Genomic DNA, 18,881 nt, shown 5'->3' with positions numbered 1-18,881 from the left:
AAGAAACCCGCACGGGTTTCTTTTGTAGGTCTTTACGCTACTGTGGGCCTGTATGGGGTACCGTTGAAAGTTCGCGATACAGTCGGGTGGACGAGGATGTTTTCTGTCAGAGCCTCGTAAGAACTATTCAAATTTTAAAAAAATGACGCGTAGTTTCTTTCTTTATTATTATATTTTATTGAGGTGCTCCATAAAGGGTACTCGCTTCTGCTGGTCTCGAAGATCCACTGCTTCACGAAGAACACTGCCGTGCATGCATCCATGATCACATAATCCGAACGACAATGTACCAACGACACAACACGCGTTCACGGGCCAGCAGGCAAGACAATTAATGTGCTTTGTCAAAAAAAGTACGCTGCACACACCGTTGAAAGCGCCCACAATAGACGAAACATGGAAAGCACACAGATCTCACTTTTCGCATAAGTAACAAGCATCACAGAGGTATATGCGTCTTGTATATGCGTCTACACTCAGCCGTCGTCACCCCTGGCTAGAACGAGGGCAGCAGCGGGGTATACTGCCCCACCGATTGGGGCAGTACGGCTTTGCAGCTAGGCACGCACTGTGAAACCGGCGAGCCACTCATAGTTGCGTAACACGGCACGCAACGAAGACGGTAAACGGCTTCCTTCGAATCGCTGGACAAAATTTTCAAACAACGGTTTCTAGCCTGAAAACTGGCGTTGCGAACAGTCGGCCTCCGCGGTATTCGTGGTCTACTACATAGATGACTTGGAAAGCGTTTATTGAAATTGCACATTTGGTCTTTCTTTTTTTTTTCGAGGTTCAACACTGTCAGTGTGCTTTCCTCGCGACGTTTGTTCACTGTATTCAAGAGTTCAACGTTCAGGACTAATGCAGCTTACGGGGACGTTTTCGGCACACGATGTGACTAGCATTTAAAGCGAATGTGTCATTAAATATAAAGCAAATTTGGACAGTGGCGCTCACCATTCGCTATCATTCTTTTTAGAATCTTTCTTTGCAACGCTCTGATAACGGTATGATCACTGTCCGCAACGACGCGCTTGGAAGCTAAATTACTGTAATGATTTCCATACAAGAAATTATGACAATTAGACTCAAGACTGTTACTACAGGACAAAATGGCATCCGATGCCACAAAGGCGACGGCTAGAGAAACCGATGCATTGCCCATTATTCCTGCATTTCCGGAACTGCCACCCGAGCGGCTCTCTCGGACGCTAACGCCGCTGTTCTCTCTGTCACCCTTACTTAAGAAACTGTTTAACTGCTGGGGTTCTTTTCGAAGTACGGGGTGACGTCATTCTATAAATGGGAGAGTGACGCAAAGCAACGAAAAAAAATTAAGGGAGATGCGCGAAAGCGAACGCTGCAGCCTTTCCACTAGGCAGCGCACGCTCACCGCGAGCACTAGCGTTCTGTCCTGCTTCAGTAAGCGCCCTCCGGTGGACTACGCAGAAACGCAACAAGGCATACCACCACTGCGATCTAGACAGGGATGACACAGGCTGTGCGCGTGCGCGGTTTGCACTTGTATGTGGGTGTGCTACGTTACTCTTACCGGCAAGCAACGATAAACACTGCAATAAATACACCGCGCAACGCTTGCTCTTAACAACGGCAGGAGTGACTCCATGTCTATTGCACAGAAGGCAAGACATGGTAAGTCTAATGCCTTAGCGTCTAAATATACGCCGGCGTAATTTATATATATAAAGAACTGCCAGCCACATATGTCTAGTATATCGGTCAACTATACTGAGTTAAAGAAGTTAACTGACAGCTTCGCGTAGGCGCTCCACGGCGTAATGTTTCTTTTCGAGCCAGGCGAAGACATTAAAAACATAGACTGTAGTACCTTGACTTATGATTGTTATGTTTTTTTTTTCAACAATCAGAACTGCGCAGGCGCATACAGCGATTCATCCGGTAAATGTTACGCGTACATTAAGACGGCATTCTTCCACATCCTTTGGCGTCATGGTTGCTTTTGTGCCACAGGGAAAACTGATGCGCACTGTTAAAATATCCTCCCTTGCACATACCGCACGCCGGGAAAGTGAAATAGCCACGTACGCTCAAACTATTTATTCTTCATTTAGATTCCCAGCAGTTTCAAATATAGCGGTGAATTGTGACAAGCCAAAGATCATTGCGTAACAACACTGAGATTCTAGAATAAATAACACTACGGCAGCTTCAGCGCGTGTAAATAATTTCAAGTCGCTGAGAATAGCTACAATATACAGCTTAACAGCTAGAATTATCACATCTCTGGCAACAAAAGAAACACAAAAAAAATAAAAAAATACGCAAGGCGAAGACAAAAAAGGAAGCTAAGACTTCAAACATTGCACCACGAAAACCACGACGACATTACGCAAGTGTTCTGTTGGTGAAGCATTGGCGTACTTTTGTTGTTGCTGTTGTTGTTGTTGCTTTTGCTGCATTAGTACTACCGCCACCTTAGGGTTTATCTTGCGAGATCTATTTATGCCTCGTGGACGCATAAGTGTCTGATGACAAAAAATAACGCGAGAATATTTGGTGATAGATGCAACATGGGGCACTGAAATTTGCTGACACTTACGAGTCAATTATTTTCATGCAGGCTGCATTAGGTTCTTATTTCCCACATAATTTGCGGAAAACGACGTCAACCAAACTTTGATCTGCTTCACAAACCTAAAAGCCAATACGAGGTTGTTAGTATCACTGACTGGAAATTCTTCAACTAGCTATGCAAACTGACAAACCAAATCACAGACATGACATCTTCGATACGGCAATCTTGTCACAACAGCCGGCTTTCTGCGCATATACATTTGTAATTTTTCGCAACAGAAGCGACAGTTTGTTAGGTAAGAAGGTACATAAGATCTCCTGAATAAAATTGAAACGAAAAGACAATCGCTATGGATATATCCCCACAATTATGTTTCAAGACACCTTGAGTTCGAAATTCCTTTACGTCTTTTTATATGTCATTGGGAAAATACCAAAACTTGCCGTAGCACACACCCTCATCCATGCGACTACTAAGATAAATATAACTACATAACTTTACTAAATACTTCTGTAACCTGCTGCGTAAGCGTTGCTATAGTTTAGGGAACAACATTCATTGCTTTTTCCCTAAGCCCGTCACAACCACATTCACTAAGCATTGCGTTTCAAGTTACATAAAAAAAAAACAATGAACAAGACATGCCGTAAGCAATATTTCCATGATAGAAGGCGGAACGGAAAGGCCGTATCGCAAAACAACAGAGTATCGTCGAAATAAAGTTTTGCACTGAAGGCCATGCGTGTTTAGCTGGTCTGACTCCGACGCGCGCTCCCCGGTTTTGGGTTCTGAACGACTCCTTTTTTTTTTTTCCATGAAATAAAAGTATGCCTGCAATTCGGAGCTTGTGATGGAGCCAGTGTTGTTAGATAACATCGCGTAAAATTGGGTCACCTAAAAAAACATTGCCCGTGTGTCTTTCAAATTGTATGCGGGGGCGGCGTTCCAATTCGTTAAATTTTTCGCCGCAACGCCCCTGCCTAGCACTTTCTTGGTCTGCCCGCAGCGCAATGTCAATGCCGCTGCGTGCATGAATTGTAATTATTGGTCCTCGCGAGAATAACACGAAAGAAATGCTGCGACATACTTCAACATAAAATTCCATCCTTTCGCAAATATTCGGATACAAAAGCGCAGTCAAGCTAAGACAACTCCGCGACCTTCTTCAGTTGTTTCAGTTGTAAAAACGAAACTAATTGCGCAAGCGCTAGGAAAACATGAAATTCCGATAGCTCAATGAGGACAACGACGGCCTTGTATTCTGTAAGTAGATATTTACCACTGACGTACCTCACAGACAAAACCTGATAGACACGCTATAGACAGAGAGATCGCGACTTCAAACTAAAAGTGAAAAAAAAAAAAGCAGCTGACATGCGTTAAGAAAGTACCCCAAGGCAACACAAAATAACAGGTGTCGAAAACCTTTGCTCCAAAATTTCAAAAAAAAAAAGGTGGCCATTGCGTCTGTAGGCTCAGTTTTCTTGATTTCCGAAACGCGTGGAGGAACTAAAATGTATCCTGCAAATTTACATCTATCGAAGAAGAAGTACTTCACAGTTTATTCTTGCATATGAGCTAAGTGCAACAAGCGTCATGGAAACAACACTCGAACAAAAAACCAAAGCATAAAGTTCATTTCGGGGCGTGATTTTGTGTGTGCCAGTAGCGCTAGGAATTCCTCTTAATATAAAGGCGCGCCAGACTGGTCAAATACTTTAGAGGTTTGAAATGGATGCATTACGCACTTCGAGATTCATTTTTCACCATTGCCGAACTCCAACTTGGGATTGCAATAACGACCGTGTGAAAGCAACAAAAAGAAAGATAAAATAAAATAAACGCTGCAACGGTAGTGCGCAAAAACGTGCCACCCCAAGGCTCAGGTTTGCGCTGAGAAACGACAAGTTTAAATCATGTGTGCTTCTCAAGGCCTTGAGAAGCAGGCCTTGTGCCTTGAGAATCTACGCTTCTCAAGGCACAGCCGATCTCTCGGTGCGGCTTCGATGACCCCATCTCGCGACCACGTGAAATTATCTGTCATAACCTGCATGTCACATTAAGCTGGCTACTTGTCTATAACACAGTATGGAACTGGTGGTTCTTACAAATCCTTAAAGAGCCCGAACTTCTGCATCCGGAAACATCGGCGAACACTTCAGGTCACCGAGAAGGCGGCAGTCAAATAACAGTTTTGAAATTTTCTGAAATAAATGGCCGAATTCCTTCCGGTGAAATTGAACGTGCAAAACGAGCGCAGGTCTAGGCAGGTATAAACAGAGGTCGCGAATCCATCCCGAAAGCTATCCTTAAAGCTGACTCTCGAATTTCGTACAAGAGTGATCCGAATGGCAAATACCAAAGGATGAGCTCTGAACAGCCTGCGATACAGAACGTAATTACGCGAGTGCAGCGAGTCCAAGTTTTTCAAGCACGCCGTTCTCCTTGTGTACAAAAAGAAAAAAAAAACAACTAATACGACACGGCTGGCGTCCTTCGCAATCTCACAGTCTATGATTGCGTGACAGAAAGGCAACCGAGAAAACAAATTTCGCCGGTCCTACGCCAATTGGATAGCCCTGTAGGGCCTGTCTAGCAACTATACTTCAATGGCGTCTACGCAGGGCCGCCACGAAAGAAGTTGCCAAGCAATCCGCGCTTTCAAAAGAGAAAAAAAGTAGACACCCGCAATGTTGGGCAAGTCTGATTTACTGTGCGAATCGGGGGCCTCTATCGCGCGGGGGTGGGTGCTCACCATATAGACGCAAAATGATGTTTATGATTTGTTCGATCTTTCTTTTCATATTGAAAGCGCTCACCCCACCACAACTTTTCGGGCTACGCAAACCAACGTCGTCTCCGCGCCACCAGACCGCTCTACAACCACAACGCTGTGCAAATGATCACACCACATCATTCATATTTTACTAAAATAATGTGTGGTAAGCTCGTGAACAACTCTACGAAGGCTCAGGAGCAGTAGCGTACGAACCCTGCTTTAAGTCGCCAGTCGCAGCAAGTAACAAATTAATGGTATAGGTGCACTGGGCCAACCTCACTGAAATAGGACAAACTGTAATCTAGGTCTTAGGACGTCGAGACAAAAACCTCGTAGCAGCGCGACGTTTTCCTTTCTTTTTTTTTCAAGCCCAGACAGGTCTACTGTGCTCGACTTGGTATTTTTTTGGTTCCTATTTTTACATCCAGCAGGGCAACACCCAAGCAATACATGATGCCATAACTAATACCATTAGCTCTGTCTGGCTCCTATAATTCTCGTCCGCATTGCCACCAAATACAAATTACAATATTGATCTAAATGATTCAATCGTCGTGCAGTGCACGCGTGCTTGAAGCACGCGCGCACGCTTGCAGACGCGACGATGGCTTCCACACACACGGGGAACGATGACAGCGAAAACAACAAGGAGAATGGTGTGCGCGCCGTAGCCGTTGTCGTCGTCTACTTGACCTTGACGGTGCCGGGGTAGCTGAAGTCGTACTGCTTGCTCTGCAAGAACGCCATCTTGTCCTTGGGCTCCGGCTTGACGGTTGCCACCCCGGTGGCGTAGAAGTGGGCCGCCAGTTCGGCGGCGATGTTGAGCGACACGTCGTGGATGTCCGAGAGGGGCGGGTAGACGCGCCCTTCGTTCAGGTTCTGCTCCGTCACGGTGTTGGCCACCGTCTGGAAGGTCACCAAGGAAGGAAGGAAAAAAAAAATTACGCACGTTCTCAAAGCACATCTTCGAATTCATGTACACCGACGTTTTCGTAGAGCGATTAATCAAATGCTACAAGTTTGCCTATTTTATTCCTGCGTCGTTGGCGTAAAGGAAACTTGCGCGTGCTTTGCTTTGTACGGTTTTGCTTCCCTGTGATAAAAAAAAAAACTGCAATTGTGGCGCAATGGTTAAGTTGCATAGGGATGTTGCGCTGGGGACCAACGCTCGATTCCACCATCTGGCACGTAATTCAACTTTCTTTTTTATGCGAAAGCATCAAATGGCCCATTGAGCGAAAAAGCCGGCGTCTGTAGCACCGAAACGGCACCTAAATTCCCACTGGCTGCGACATCACGTCACGTGCGTAGAATGCAAAAGTGTACACCTGCGTGTTGCGCGAGGGGAGAGGGCATCAGCGCGACGCCGCGTCACCCTCGCTCTCGGAAGCCTGCGTTATCCGCACGATCGCTCGTTAATCGCCTCGGCAACCGCTATAAAGAAATTAAGCATAACAAATTGTGAGCCATTCCACTCTGTGAAGGTGGATGAACAGCGAAGTTGTTTAGCACACGACACAGAGGTGACACAGAATTTTGAACAAAGGTGCGAACTCATTTACCCTGACGTTTATGTATACATCCGCGTAGACGACGGGACCGCCGCCCCGAGGAGCCGGAGGAAACTAGACACGCGGGACGTTTCGGCGGGACCGCCACCACGGGAGAGCGGAACTAGATACGCAAGCGCGTGGAACGCCAGCAAGGAAAGGGCGGTGCGAACATAGACATGGCCGACGAGGGTCACACACACATCCATATTGAAATCGCCGGCAACGACCACTGGGGTATTGTCATCGCAACTAACCCAAGCAAACTGAATAGCCATGAGCCTTACGGGACTATGAGCCATTGCATTTCCTGCTTGCTTACAGCGGTATGAGCCATTGCGTAGGGTGGTATGAGCCGTTGAGTTTTCGACATGCTGTTTTGTAGTATGCATGATCAGAAAGAATGTAAGCACTGTTCCCTTCACTTGGCTGAGTGCTTGTAGCCTCTGCCTGACCGGGCTATGAACCATTGCATTTTTTGCTTGCTTTCGGGTATATGAGTGCTTACCAGGAAGAACGGACGGAAAAAACTTTAATGGGAAAAGGACCTGCGAGGTTGCCAGCCCGGGCATTATGTGCGGTGAGGCATAGCCTTTCCACCGCTGCCCGGGCCCGCTGGATAGCCCAGAATTGGTCGTGTAGTTCTGAGCTAGTCAGAGCGCTTAGCCATCGCTCCTCGAGAAGGTCCGGTTCTATGTTGTCCTCTACATATATCGATCTGAACTTTGTGCAGTTCCATAAGATGTGTGCCATGTCTGCGTGTTCGTGTTTGCAGAGCTTGCAGCTCGCGTCTGGATATTGTGTTGAATTTATTCTGTTTAAGTGTACTGGGTTTCGGAACGTTCTGGTTTGCAATCTTCTCCAATCTGTATCTTGAGACCTGTCGAGTTGTTTGTGAGGTTGTGGGTATGCTTCTCCTTGTTTCGTGTAGTGTGTCAGTATGTCGTGGCACGTGACCAGTCTGTCCCTGTCGTCTTTTATCGCTTCTTCGTCGTCGTCGCCTCCTCCGTCTTCTCCATCGCCTCCGCCGTAGTCCTTCCCCCTTCCCCGGGGGTTGCGGGGTGTTGGGCCGTCACTGTCCGTGCCGCGGTGGGTTAGTTTTCGCGCGACTCGGTGGGCCTTCTGGTTGAGGTTGGGAGGGGCATTCATGGTAACTTCTCCCATGTGTGCCGGGATCCATTTGAGGTATTTGGATGTAATTGTGCCGTTCTGAAAGTCTTCTGCTCTGCGGTTCAGGATTTTGGACCCCTCGGTGGAGACGCAGCCCTTTGTAAAATTCCTAATAGCCGTCTTGGAGTCGCTGATTACTGTTCTGTATTGTTGCCGACCGTTGATTACAGCCAATGCGATTGCCGTTTCTTCCGCTGCCTCCGAAGATCTGGTCCTTACGGAGCCCGCAGTCACGTACGGTCATTCTTTTCGTGCATACGACCGCCATTGCGAAGAGGGAGTTACCTTTGACAGCGCCGACACCATCGTTGTCGTCCCGGTTTCGGGAGTACCGCGCGGCGTCTACGAAGAGCACCCCCTCCCGCGCGCCGTGGTTTTTGAGAATCGTTTCCGTGCGGCATTTTCTTCTCTCGACATTGTGCACGGGGTGCATGTTCTTCAGGATATAGTTTCCGTGTTAATTGCGGCTCGGGCGTCTGGATGAATCTGCTTCTCGGGGCCGTTCATTCCGTGGTAGTTTATGCCGATCTTTTCCGTGATTTCTCTGCCCGCCTTGGTTGCGGAGAGTCTTTCGAGTTGCGCTATCCTCTGTGCTCCCCGATTTCCTCCAGCGTGTTATGTACCCAGAGTTGTAGTAACTTTTCGTTTCTTGTGTGTTGGGGGAGACCCAGTGCTGTTCTGTACGCTTTTCTAATGAGCGCGTCGATCTTGTCTTTCTCGGCCTTGTTCCAGTTGACGAACGCCGCCACGTACGCGACGTGGCTCATCGCGAATGCCTGAACGAGCCGTACCACGTTTCTTTCTTTAATGCCCCTCCTGTTGTTGGAGACTCTCTGTATTAGCCGAATGGTCGCCGTGACTTTCTTTTCCAGGCGTGTTATAGTTTCCGTGTTTGTTCCTCTGGCTTCGATCCAGAGACCAAGGACTCTAATCTTTTGGACCATGGGTGCCTTTCCTCGCGGTTAATCTGATTTCCTTTTTGTGTAGTTCCGCTACGTCTCTGGACGGTTTGCCGAGCCTCCTGGGGCGGTACAGCAGCAGTTCCGATTTCTCCGGCGAGCATTCTAGTCCGGTGCCCTCCAGATGATTTTCGATTGCCTCCACCGCCCCTTGAAGTCTGTTGTCCATATGGCCCTCGCTTGCGTCTTTCGTGGTCCAAATCGTAATGTCGTCTGCATAAACGGTGTGATTAATGCCTTCTATTCGCTCCAGTTTTTCCGATAGTCCGATCATGACGAGGTTGAAGAGCATCGGTGACACGACGGACCCTTGCGGTGTGCCAGCGCTGCCCATGTCCACCTGGATACTCTCCTCTTCGTCCAGTCTGATTCTGGCTGTTGTTCCCGTAAGGAAATTTCGGATAATATTATACGTTCGTTCGCCCATGCCGAGTTGCGCGATTCTGTCGAGGATGGACGTGTGCTTGACCCTGCCGAAGGCCTTCTTTAGATCAAGTCCAAGTATCGCCCTCAAGCCCCGCCCCGTGGTGTCTATGACATGCTCCTTGAGTTGGATTATGACGTCTTGGGTAGAGAGCCCTATTCTGAAGCCAATCGTGTTGCTGCGGTACAAGTTGTTTGACTCCAGGTAGCCGTTAACTCTACTCAAGCAAGCGTGCTCCATCACTTTACCAACGCACGAAGTGAGAGAGATCGGCCCATGTTCTGTATTTCTAAGGATTTACCCAGATTGGGGATGAGGATCACGTCGGACCTCTTCCATTCGTCCCGGTATCCCGCCGTTCCGCCAGCACTCGTAGATGTAGTCTGTCAAGCGGCTTGTTGCCTGGTCGTCCAGGTTCCGAAGCATGTTGTTGGTCACTTTGTCGGGACCTGGAGCCGACTTGATCTTGACGGTCTGCAGGACCGCCTTGATTTCTTGCTGGAAGAAATCTCTGTCGAGGTCTTCGTTGGGAGAGCCCGAGTAGTTCCGGTGTTCAACGGCTGGAGGTCTCTCAAGGTACAGCTTGACGATTTGATCACCCATTTATTTATTTATTTATTTATCACAGATGTTTCTTTTGTATTTGTGTCTGAGCTTGGTCATTTCCGCTTTCGCCGCTGTCTTCGTTCCCGACGGGTCGAGCAGGTGCTTGAGGATCTTCCACGTCTTGCCCGTGTTGATGTTGCCGTCCATGGCGTCGCATACCTCGTCCCAATCCTGATTGCACAACTGAGCGCAGTGTACTTCGATGGTCTTGTTCAGTTCCGCGATTTTGCGCCTTAGATTTCTATTGTGTTTTTGCCCTTGCAGCCGTTTCTGGATGGATTCTTTAGCTTGTACGAAGTGCGCGAGCCTGCCGTCCATCCACGGAGAGTGACCACCACCGTTGTCGTCGTCTTCATGTTCGCGTCGAGCCTTCCAGTCGTTCCACTCCATCTCGGTCGTGGCCTTTTCTACGTCTCGTAGCAGCTCTCCGTTCCATTCTTCTATGTTTCTTATGGGTCCCTGTTCTTTTTCGTCTCTGACTTTGCGGAATTTGTCCCAGTCTACTAGCCGGAACTTATGTTTTATTCCCTTCGTGATGCGGGCCTCTCCTAGGGCTATACTGAGTATCCTGTGATCGCTCCCCAGGTCCTCGAAGGTGTTCTCCCAGGTGATTCTCCCGGCTCTCCTGCATAGCGTTAGGTCTGGTGCGGTGTCCCTATGGGGGCCCGCACCCACTCTGGTGTGTGAGGCCGGTTCGTTGAGAAGGGTTAGGCCGGCCTTTTCTATGAGGTCGGCCAGATCTTTTCCCCTCTTGAACGAGTGTCCATATCCCCACTGCGTGTGTGGAGCGTAGAAGTCCCCTCCGATGACGAGCCTGTTGTCGCAGGCGATGGTCAACGTTTCGTTAATTAAATCTTCGAAATTGTGTGTTAGGCCCTTTTTGGACGGGCTGATGTAGACGTTCAGGACGAAAGTGCTGCTCTCCTTCTGGCTGCGTGGCACGACTTCTATGAGGCTGTGGCTAATGTCCATAATGTTTCTCATAATTCGCGGGATCGCGACCAGTCCTTTTTTGACTAATGTGGCCACGACTATGTCCCTCCCCGTCCCTTTTGTGCGTTGTTTGTGGGTGGCGTACCCGGCAATTTTGGCGTGGTCGAATGTTTCCTGGATGATGATCACGTCGGGCTTTTTTCTTTTTGCGGTCAATTTAATGTGTTGCGTCATTGTTGCTTTTTTGTTTGAGAAGCTCCGGCAGTTCCACTGCCAGATGACGAGTCTCCCCTTTTTGGTGCCTGCCATCTTTACGAGATCTTCTTCTCCAGCTCTGCGAGCCATTGAAGATGATAGTTTTTGTTGACGCCATGTTCTTCGCTTCGCAACAGGCCTGAAATGGGGCCCCACGGAAGGCTCATTACTAAGACTTTATCAGTCTCTTTTCGTAGGCTACATTCGATACAGCCTTCCGATACTCTCAAACTTGAGCATTTCCTACTTACGGACATTAGAGAGCGTCCAAGCGCAGGCACTCAAAATATGCCTCGGGTTGCCACGGCGTGCCTCCAACAAAGGCACAATTGAGGAAGCCCACGTATGCCCATTGCCGATATACCTGTCCCACGAACCACTTCGTGTGTATTTACGCTTACTGACACGACACCATTGCCATCCATTGACGTCGGTTCTACATGAGAGACCGGACAGCAGTTTCACAAGTGCACTCCGCTGTCATCTACCCCACATAACATCAGGCTATGCCCTTCCTTATCACCCCGTCAAACCACTATGGGTGATGGTTCAACCTTCCGTATGCGTACATGTCCCCGGTATACTAAAGAAATCATTGGTTCCCGTCAGTGGACTACAACAACTTGCTCTCGCGTACTTCTGGTCAGAATACCAGACATATGTTCATGTTTACACACACGGCTCCGCGTCACCTAAGGCATCGACAGCAGCTGTGGTGATACCAGCCCAACAGATGACTCGAGCTTTCATACTAGACCATAATTCAACATCAACCGCTGCAGAGCTTGTGGCTATTCGGGAAGCGATTCGCCACATTTGCGGGGAAAGACCTCAAGAGTGGTGCATTTTCACGGACTCAAAGCCCGCGCTGCAAATTTTGGGATGCTTCCTGCGCCACACCGCATATCAGGTTCTGGCCCTGCAGATCACCGAGCTACTTTCATACGCTCAAGAAAAACACCACCGCATAGTGTTCCAATGGATCCCGGGACACTGTGGGCTCAACGGTAATGAGATGGCCGATGCTGCAGCAAGGCGCGCCCTCAGCAATGGCCTGCGAACTGTAGTGCCATTCTCCAGACCGGACATCACATGCCTCCTGTCGGAATTAATGAGGAGTGCGACGAGAAGATACTGGGCCCAGCCAGACGCTCGTCACGTCCGCCTTAAAAGCCTGGATCCCGATATGAAATTTCCCATTCTGCGTGGAATTCCACGCCCTCATACATGCCTGATACACAGACTGCGATTAGGCGTCGCCTTCACGCGCAAATATTTGCACATTATTGGACGGACAGACTCCCCGGACTGTTCAGTGTGTGGCGCTGTAGAGACTATAGAACATGTGCTCGTGGTGTGCCCTGAGTATGCGCGAGAAAGACTGACATTGGCAGATACATTGAGACATTTGCACAATGGACCACTGTCGGAGGACCTCTTGCTAGGCGCGTGGCCACAGAGTTGGCAGACGACAGAGACAATGCGTGCACTTTCACGTTTCCTAGGTGACACGGGCCTGGACTCACGCCTGTGATACCAGTTGTGTAATGTGTCATTCACCTCGTTCCTCCCATTATCATGCCCCATTGTGACCCTTTTTCTTCCCCTCTTCCCCTTCCCTTACGTAGAGTAGCAGGCCAGATGCTCCATTATCCGGCCGACCTCTCTACATTTTCCAATCATTAAAATACTTCTTCTTTTCCTTCTTGACGCAGAACAAAAATGCACGGAAACCTAGCCATGTACAGCTTCGCTGTAAGAACAGAATTAATTCGAAAGGACAAATGCTGATAGTAGTGAGTCTCGGACCTACGGCCCGCCGTTCAGAAGTCGAGTGTCTTAACCATCAGGCTAAACCAGCGCCACCTAGATGATAGGCCTGTGCACTCTGCTTTATGACATCACGCTATTTGTGCCGAAATTACCATTGCCAAGCCCCGCGAAACGAGAGCGTTGATGTCAAAATCACTGAGGCTTAGTGGCGAGCAGCCCCATTAGATTATATGGCAGTCGGGCAAGGTATAATGACGTCACGCATCGAAGTGCACCGGCCTTGTGGTATCTAGGAGGCGTTGGCAAAGCATCTCAATGGGCTCGCTTGCCGGCGAGGAGTTCACAATTCGTAGGACCGTTCAGCGGCGTTCTATTGGACATTAATGATTTCGCATTCACAACTTCTAAGAAGTGCTAAGGTGTCCTCGGATTTTTTTTTTTTTTAAGTGCGAGTTATTCGGCAAGACAGCACCAGCGCCCGGCAGCCACGGTAAGGAAAGTCCGGGAGGTGTTGCAAAAGCAAAGCTTCGCTTGAAAACACGCCTGGCGTCAAGCAACATCTTCCAGAATACCAAAGTGAGCACCGGCATAAAACTACCGGTGCTTCATACACACGAAGATCGCGTTTAATGACCGCAATTAAACGCATGTCGAGAGTCGGCGCGTTCGAGCTTGCGCGCAATCTCCGCGATAAAATAAAATCAGACCGCGCCAGTTGGCACCTCGCACCTGCCATCGAAAACAAAGACGTGTGCACATCTCGCAACCTTCGTGCATCCGCCATCGCCTGACGGCATTACTCGTGGGCCGAAAGCAACTTACATTACTTAATCGCTGGAGGTACCGCGGTGCCCCGGGTTGTACTCTATTCAGCAACACTAGCACAGTTTTCAAAAAAAGTTGCAAGCGTTGTAAACAAACAACGAGCTGAAATTTCAGGCTGAGTCTTGCAGGAGTCAGAACTGGCTCATTACCTATACCCAAGCAGAAGCACTCAATTTGATACTCAGTAGATATAACGGGAGAAATGTAATCCGTCTAACATTATCAGTATCAGTCAGTCTACATTATATCATTATCAGTCTACATATTATCAGTAACAAGATCGTGTGAGCCCTAAGATACAACGCTACACAAACTCGCCGCTCAAAAGATTAGCGGTGGCAAACCGTTCGATAAAATTCATTCGTCTCTTGGAAACTGGCTTAAGTACAATTGTTTTTGCCTATGCTTTAACACGAGTGCATGATTGTTAAAGAGAAAAAAAACAGATGCAAAGGTGATGCCCACAACCACAAGAACCTGCCCCATGTAGAGTTTTCACGGTTACAGCTTAGCTATAGCTATCTATCGCGCTACTCGTATAAGACTACAATTAAAGGTGGTTTGTCTTGCTGAAAATGAACATGCTGACATCAGCCTCGGTCAAACACAATTGAAGTGCCATGTTCGTTTTATCGCCATCCCTCTACGTTCTCCCCAACCTCAGCTGAACGAATGTGTTGACCTTTACAGAGATAGTCGACAAGTCGTCCCGAATCTCTGGCAATACTTCTTGCTCACTATATACTGGCAGGCGACCCTCGTGCAAAGCGGCTCTCCACAGCGATTCTTCACAGGTTGATCGTAATCTCTCGAAGACCGCGATCTCTCGTGTCCGTGGACTACAGTTTTGGGAACGCCTTGGCACAGATGAAGGGACGAGAAACATTAAAGTATGCTTCTTCTTGCGGCCATTTGTGTGTTGTCATATACTTGGAATGGTATCCAATAAATTCACTCGCAGTCTCGCCTCGTGCGCAACGGTCCAACACGTCGGCGCCATTGAGTAAACAGGGTGCGCTTCGGATAACACAGGACTTGCCAATGCTGAGGTCGCCAACCAGCGTTAAGCACTGTGGCACTTTCGACCTAAAAAACGTCACAAATCAGCGGTATATAGAATCACTTTACCACACGGCCTAAGGAAGCACAGGATGCAAGGTGTCTGCGCCGAAGTGCAGCTATATAAATCAACCCTCCTCTTCCCCACCTATAACCCTCCCCCTCCCCACACACACACACAGACACGATATGAAAACCCCAAAGGTTCATAGTGTACCTCCCGGTAGCCCCAGCAATTGTTAGCCGCCACCACAGCGATTTCGCGCTGCTAAAATCTCCGCGCGTCTGAAAGATTAAGCATTCAACTTCGCACTTTCCGTCATGGCTGCAACGATGTATTTCGCCTTGCGGCGCGGGGCGCCTTGGGACAAGCTCGTGCTCAGGATGACTCAAACAGCTCGCGCGTTCTTCGGGCGCTCGTCGCTGCCACGTAACGTTGATAACAAACATCGGCAGCGCCGACAGAGCGCGAATGGCGCGAATGCATCGTTGTAGCTACCGATGATAAGAGGGAAATCACCGCGGTCGCACAAACGCCTCGCCAGCGTCGAAATCACCAACATCACAGCCAGTTCTGGTCGTGACGGCTACGTACCACGGCCAGCCACGGCGACTGCACTTTAACAAGCGCGCCTATTTCCTTTGTAGCTTCTAGCCACTCGCCTGCTTCGTGGCGCTCGTTACAGATACACGATGCCGTGAACGGAAATCGCCGTTTGAAGCAGGCGAGCGTGACAGCCGTTTGGCCGTCTTTCGCGACGGAACAAGCCCGTCACAGACACGGGCGCACGGGCGACGAGACACACTGTTCCCAGAACTCTACCTTGGCGGCGATGAGGAAGACCTCGTCGCCGATGGTGGTGACGCCGCAGGCGGACACTGCGAGGGCGATCCCAGGGAAGATGTACGCGTTGTTGCCCTGTCCCGGGTAGTAGGTCTTGCCCTTGTACTTGAACGGCGGGAACGGGCTGCCGCTGGCGAAAACGCACTTGCCCTGCGAAGGATGACAAAGCACAGGTAAGGGCGACGCCTTCTCTCGATTACTCACACCTAGCTTATGCGTCGTCGCTCTGCTGGTACTAGATGGGTGACAGCGAACTCAAAAGTGCTTGCGCGCGTAAGTAAACAGCGTGGGCAGAGGGCGTTCTGCGTAACTGCAGACCCGTAACGCTATTGCGCACATTTGGCGTGCCCTGCAGTTAACCTTGCAGGCAACTGCCGAATATGTTGCCGATGGTTGTGGCTACGTTGGATGAGCGACAGCGCCAAGGAAGGTAAGGGCGGCAATGCAGGGGCGGCGTTCCACTACGCCATGCTTCCGAATCCCGAGCAACCGCTCCGTAGCTCGTCCTTTGCGACGATCTCGACATGTATTTAACATTATATAGAGCTTCCGAAACCACAGCGTTAATTCCGACAGAGCTACTTTTCACAATAGCAAATTCGCTGTTATGGCGCTCGCCCCAACCTCGCCAATGATGAAAAACAAAAAACAAAAGAAGGAAAAAATTTGGGGAGGAAAGCAGCTTTGGCGAAATTTTACAGCGTTACCATGCACTTGCTTCAACGAATATAAGCGAGCAAAGCATGTCACTGCGTGCATGGACCACAGGTTTTGCCGGCAGCCGTTGATTCATGGAGTTTAAAAAGGGACAGGAGGGAAACACTAAATTAATTTACTCCGATAATGGTTTCTTACAAACTCAATGTTCCTTAATTTCGCGGTAATATGCTGACAATTAGAATATAACCTTAAGGCAGAGATACAATTTTTGGAATTAGTGCCAAAACCACAGTACCGGCAAGTTGGGGTGACGTCACGGATTTCAAAATATCTGTTTTGATATTTGGCCTCTTGTGGTTGAGTAGTGGTAGTAGTAGCCATTGGTTGTTCTTTTTTTTTTTCAATATAGATGTACGAAGGAAAATGAAGGGAAGGAAATTACTACTGGCTGCAGTAGCTGTCTTCTGACGCCTGAACAACGTTCAGCAGCGGAGAAGGAGGTAAAGATTAATCGTATAGTTCGCTTGGCATAAAGACTTCCTCGAAGAGAGTTTGTCACCCGGTTCCTCACACCAGAAAGTTCTTGAAACTTTCTTAGTCTTCGGCTCTTCTAGAATACAACTTAGTCCATCTTACCCATAAACAGTTAAATACAGGCTCTGGCAGGTGCTGTCAAAAAATGCACGACGTCACCGCCATCCGCGTTTCGTTTCTTGTGTCTTTTACTTGCCGACCAGGCATCTTCTCACGGTAGCAACACTGGCGTTTTCGATACTCTAGAGGGGGTGGTCTATTGATGCAGCTCCGATAACTTTTTTATCTTTAACGTAACGTCCAGGAGCAGTACTGGGGCTATGCGAGACGCCGCGGTGAAGGGCTCGGGATTAATTTTGATCACCTGGCGTTCTTTAACGTGTACCCAAGCACACGAGCGTCTTTTCTTTTCATTTCGTCATCATGGAAATGCTGCCGCCGCAGTCGATTATCGAAAGAGCGATTTTGAGCTTAGCACCAGAACGCCATTGTCACTAAGTGGCGGGATGCCGGAAGGAGCAATTGGTATACCCACCAGATTGCTCATTCAGGCCGGTTGGTATATACAGTCGCGTTCAGTATCAGTACCAACACGGTGCCCGTAGTCGAAGGGGGCCCCGCAAGACTGCACGGTGCCGGCGTCGATGCACGTAAAAACTGGTTTAACAAGAACGAGTAATTGGAACGATTGTTAGTCCTCCACTTTTTCCTCCCCTTTTCTTTTCATATGTGGGGGCACCGCCATGTAATCTCGGGTCCCCCTGCGACCGTGGGTACAGCGTTGCGCCTTATGTTGAACGTGACTGTACAAACACCTGGTCTAACAAACGGCGCCTTCGAACGTCAGGAGAGAAGACAACCGAGACAGCGCTCGCGTTGTTTGTCGCCATCACCTTGTGACCGTTCAAAAGCGCCGTTTTTTTTTAATTTTTGTCTTCGCGCATGCTTTCGTACATACAGTTAGTACTCACGTCGGTGTACGTGTACGCGGCGTCGGCGGTGCACTCGGCCTTGTGCGTCGGGTTGCTCAGCGCGAACACCACGGGTCGCTCGGCGTTGGCGCACATGCATTCCAGGATCTCCTTGTTGAATGCGTTGCTCTGCGCCGACGCGCCTGCGAGGAGAAAGAACGGGACGGGAGAGGCAGGGTATTGTAGTTCATCATCGCTCGGAGTTCTCGTATACGTGCGTGAAGTTCACTCATCGCTGCTCCTTTTGGAATTTTCACCCTAACCGCCGTATACCCGAAGCCAAAGCGTACGCAGGTTAGGAGGTATACGCTCGACGCCTATATAGCTAGAGCAGGGTGTCCAAAGTCCTAATCATAAAACAGGCGTTGTTACGGGGCTCATTATTGACTGTGAGTCAGACAACGTCGTAGCTATATACTTGTCCGTATCACTGCCATACCTGCTAGCAATAGCTGATCGTACGTGTCCGTACTGTGCGGTAAAAAAAGGATTGACATCGAGCCACCGTTACAGTTGGCCCCTCGCAAGTTCACCAGGCTGTCGACTTTGCGCGCCAACCTGCTTCCTGTTAGTTGTGAACTGGTGAATAAAATATTTTGCTCCGGAGAACGTCGAACTGTCACGATTCGCCGTGCGGCGCTCCAGTCACTGTCCATGAGACCAGTGGCGGCAAGCCTGGGCGAGGTGCGGCCTTTTCCGAACAAGGATTCGCGATTAATGTAACTCGTCTCATCGTCCAAGGCTGATGAACTTATATCGCATCTCCGCTATGGCGCCACACATGGCAGTCGTAGTCTGTTGCGGTCAAATCTGTACCAACGCCAATGCGAGGCAGCTTAACAACGATGTGGGACCCGTCCTATTTTTCTGTACCTGAGAAATGTTCTTCGCTTTGCGTGTCCTTCTCTGTTCTCTGTAGAAAAGAGCGTACAATAGGAATGGGTATGTAAACTGCACCGAATGTGTAGCTCAGGTTATTTCT

The 18,881-nt window shown here is 49.0% G+C and overlaps 1 protein-coding gene across 8 annotated transcripts in view; it reads right to left on the bottom strand.

Moving 5' to 3' along the window:
- Window positions 1-148: 148 nt before the first annotated feature.
- The window catches only part of LOC142584962 (NADP-dependent malic enzyme-like), a 185,666-nt gene continuing 166,933 nt past the window's right edge, over window positions 149-18,881 (bottom strand). For 7 of the 8 annotated variants that reach the window (XM_075695340.1, XM_075695341.1, XM_075695343.1 and 4 more), the window contains 3 exons: window positions 17,900-18,042; window positions 15,714-15,884; window positions 149-6,242 (listed from right to left, as the gene is read on the bottom strand). In XM_075695340.1, coding sequence (XP_075551455.1) covers window positions 6,021-6,242; window positions 15,714-15,884; window positions 17,900-18,042 — 536 coding nt within the window. In that variant the 3' untranslated portion in view covers window positions 149-6,020. The remainder of the gene's footprint in view (window positions 6,243-15,713; window positions 15,885-17,899; window positions 18,043-18,881) is intronic. The other variant, XR_012828990.1, reaches the window with a different exon arrangement.

This window comes from Dermacentor variabilis, chromosome 6 (assembly GCF_050947875.1).
Source record: "Dermacentor variabilis isolate Ectoservices chromosome 6, ASM5094787v1, whole genome shotgun sequence".
NCBI lineage: Eukaryota > Metazoa > Arthropoda > Arachnida > Ixodida > Ixodidae > Dermacentor > Dermacentor variabilis.
Note: the sequence above shows the minus strand (reverse complement) of the source record. Positions and strands in the feature narration are given on the sequence as shown.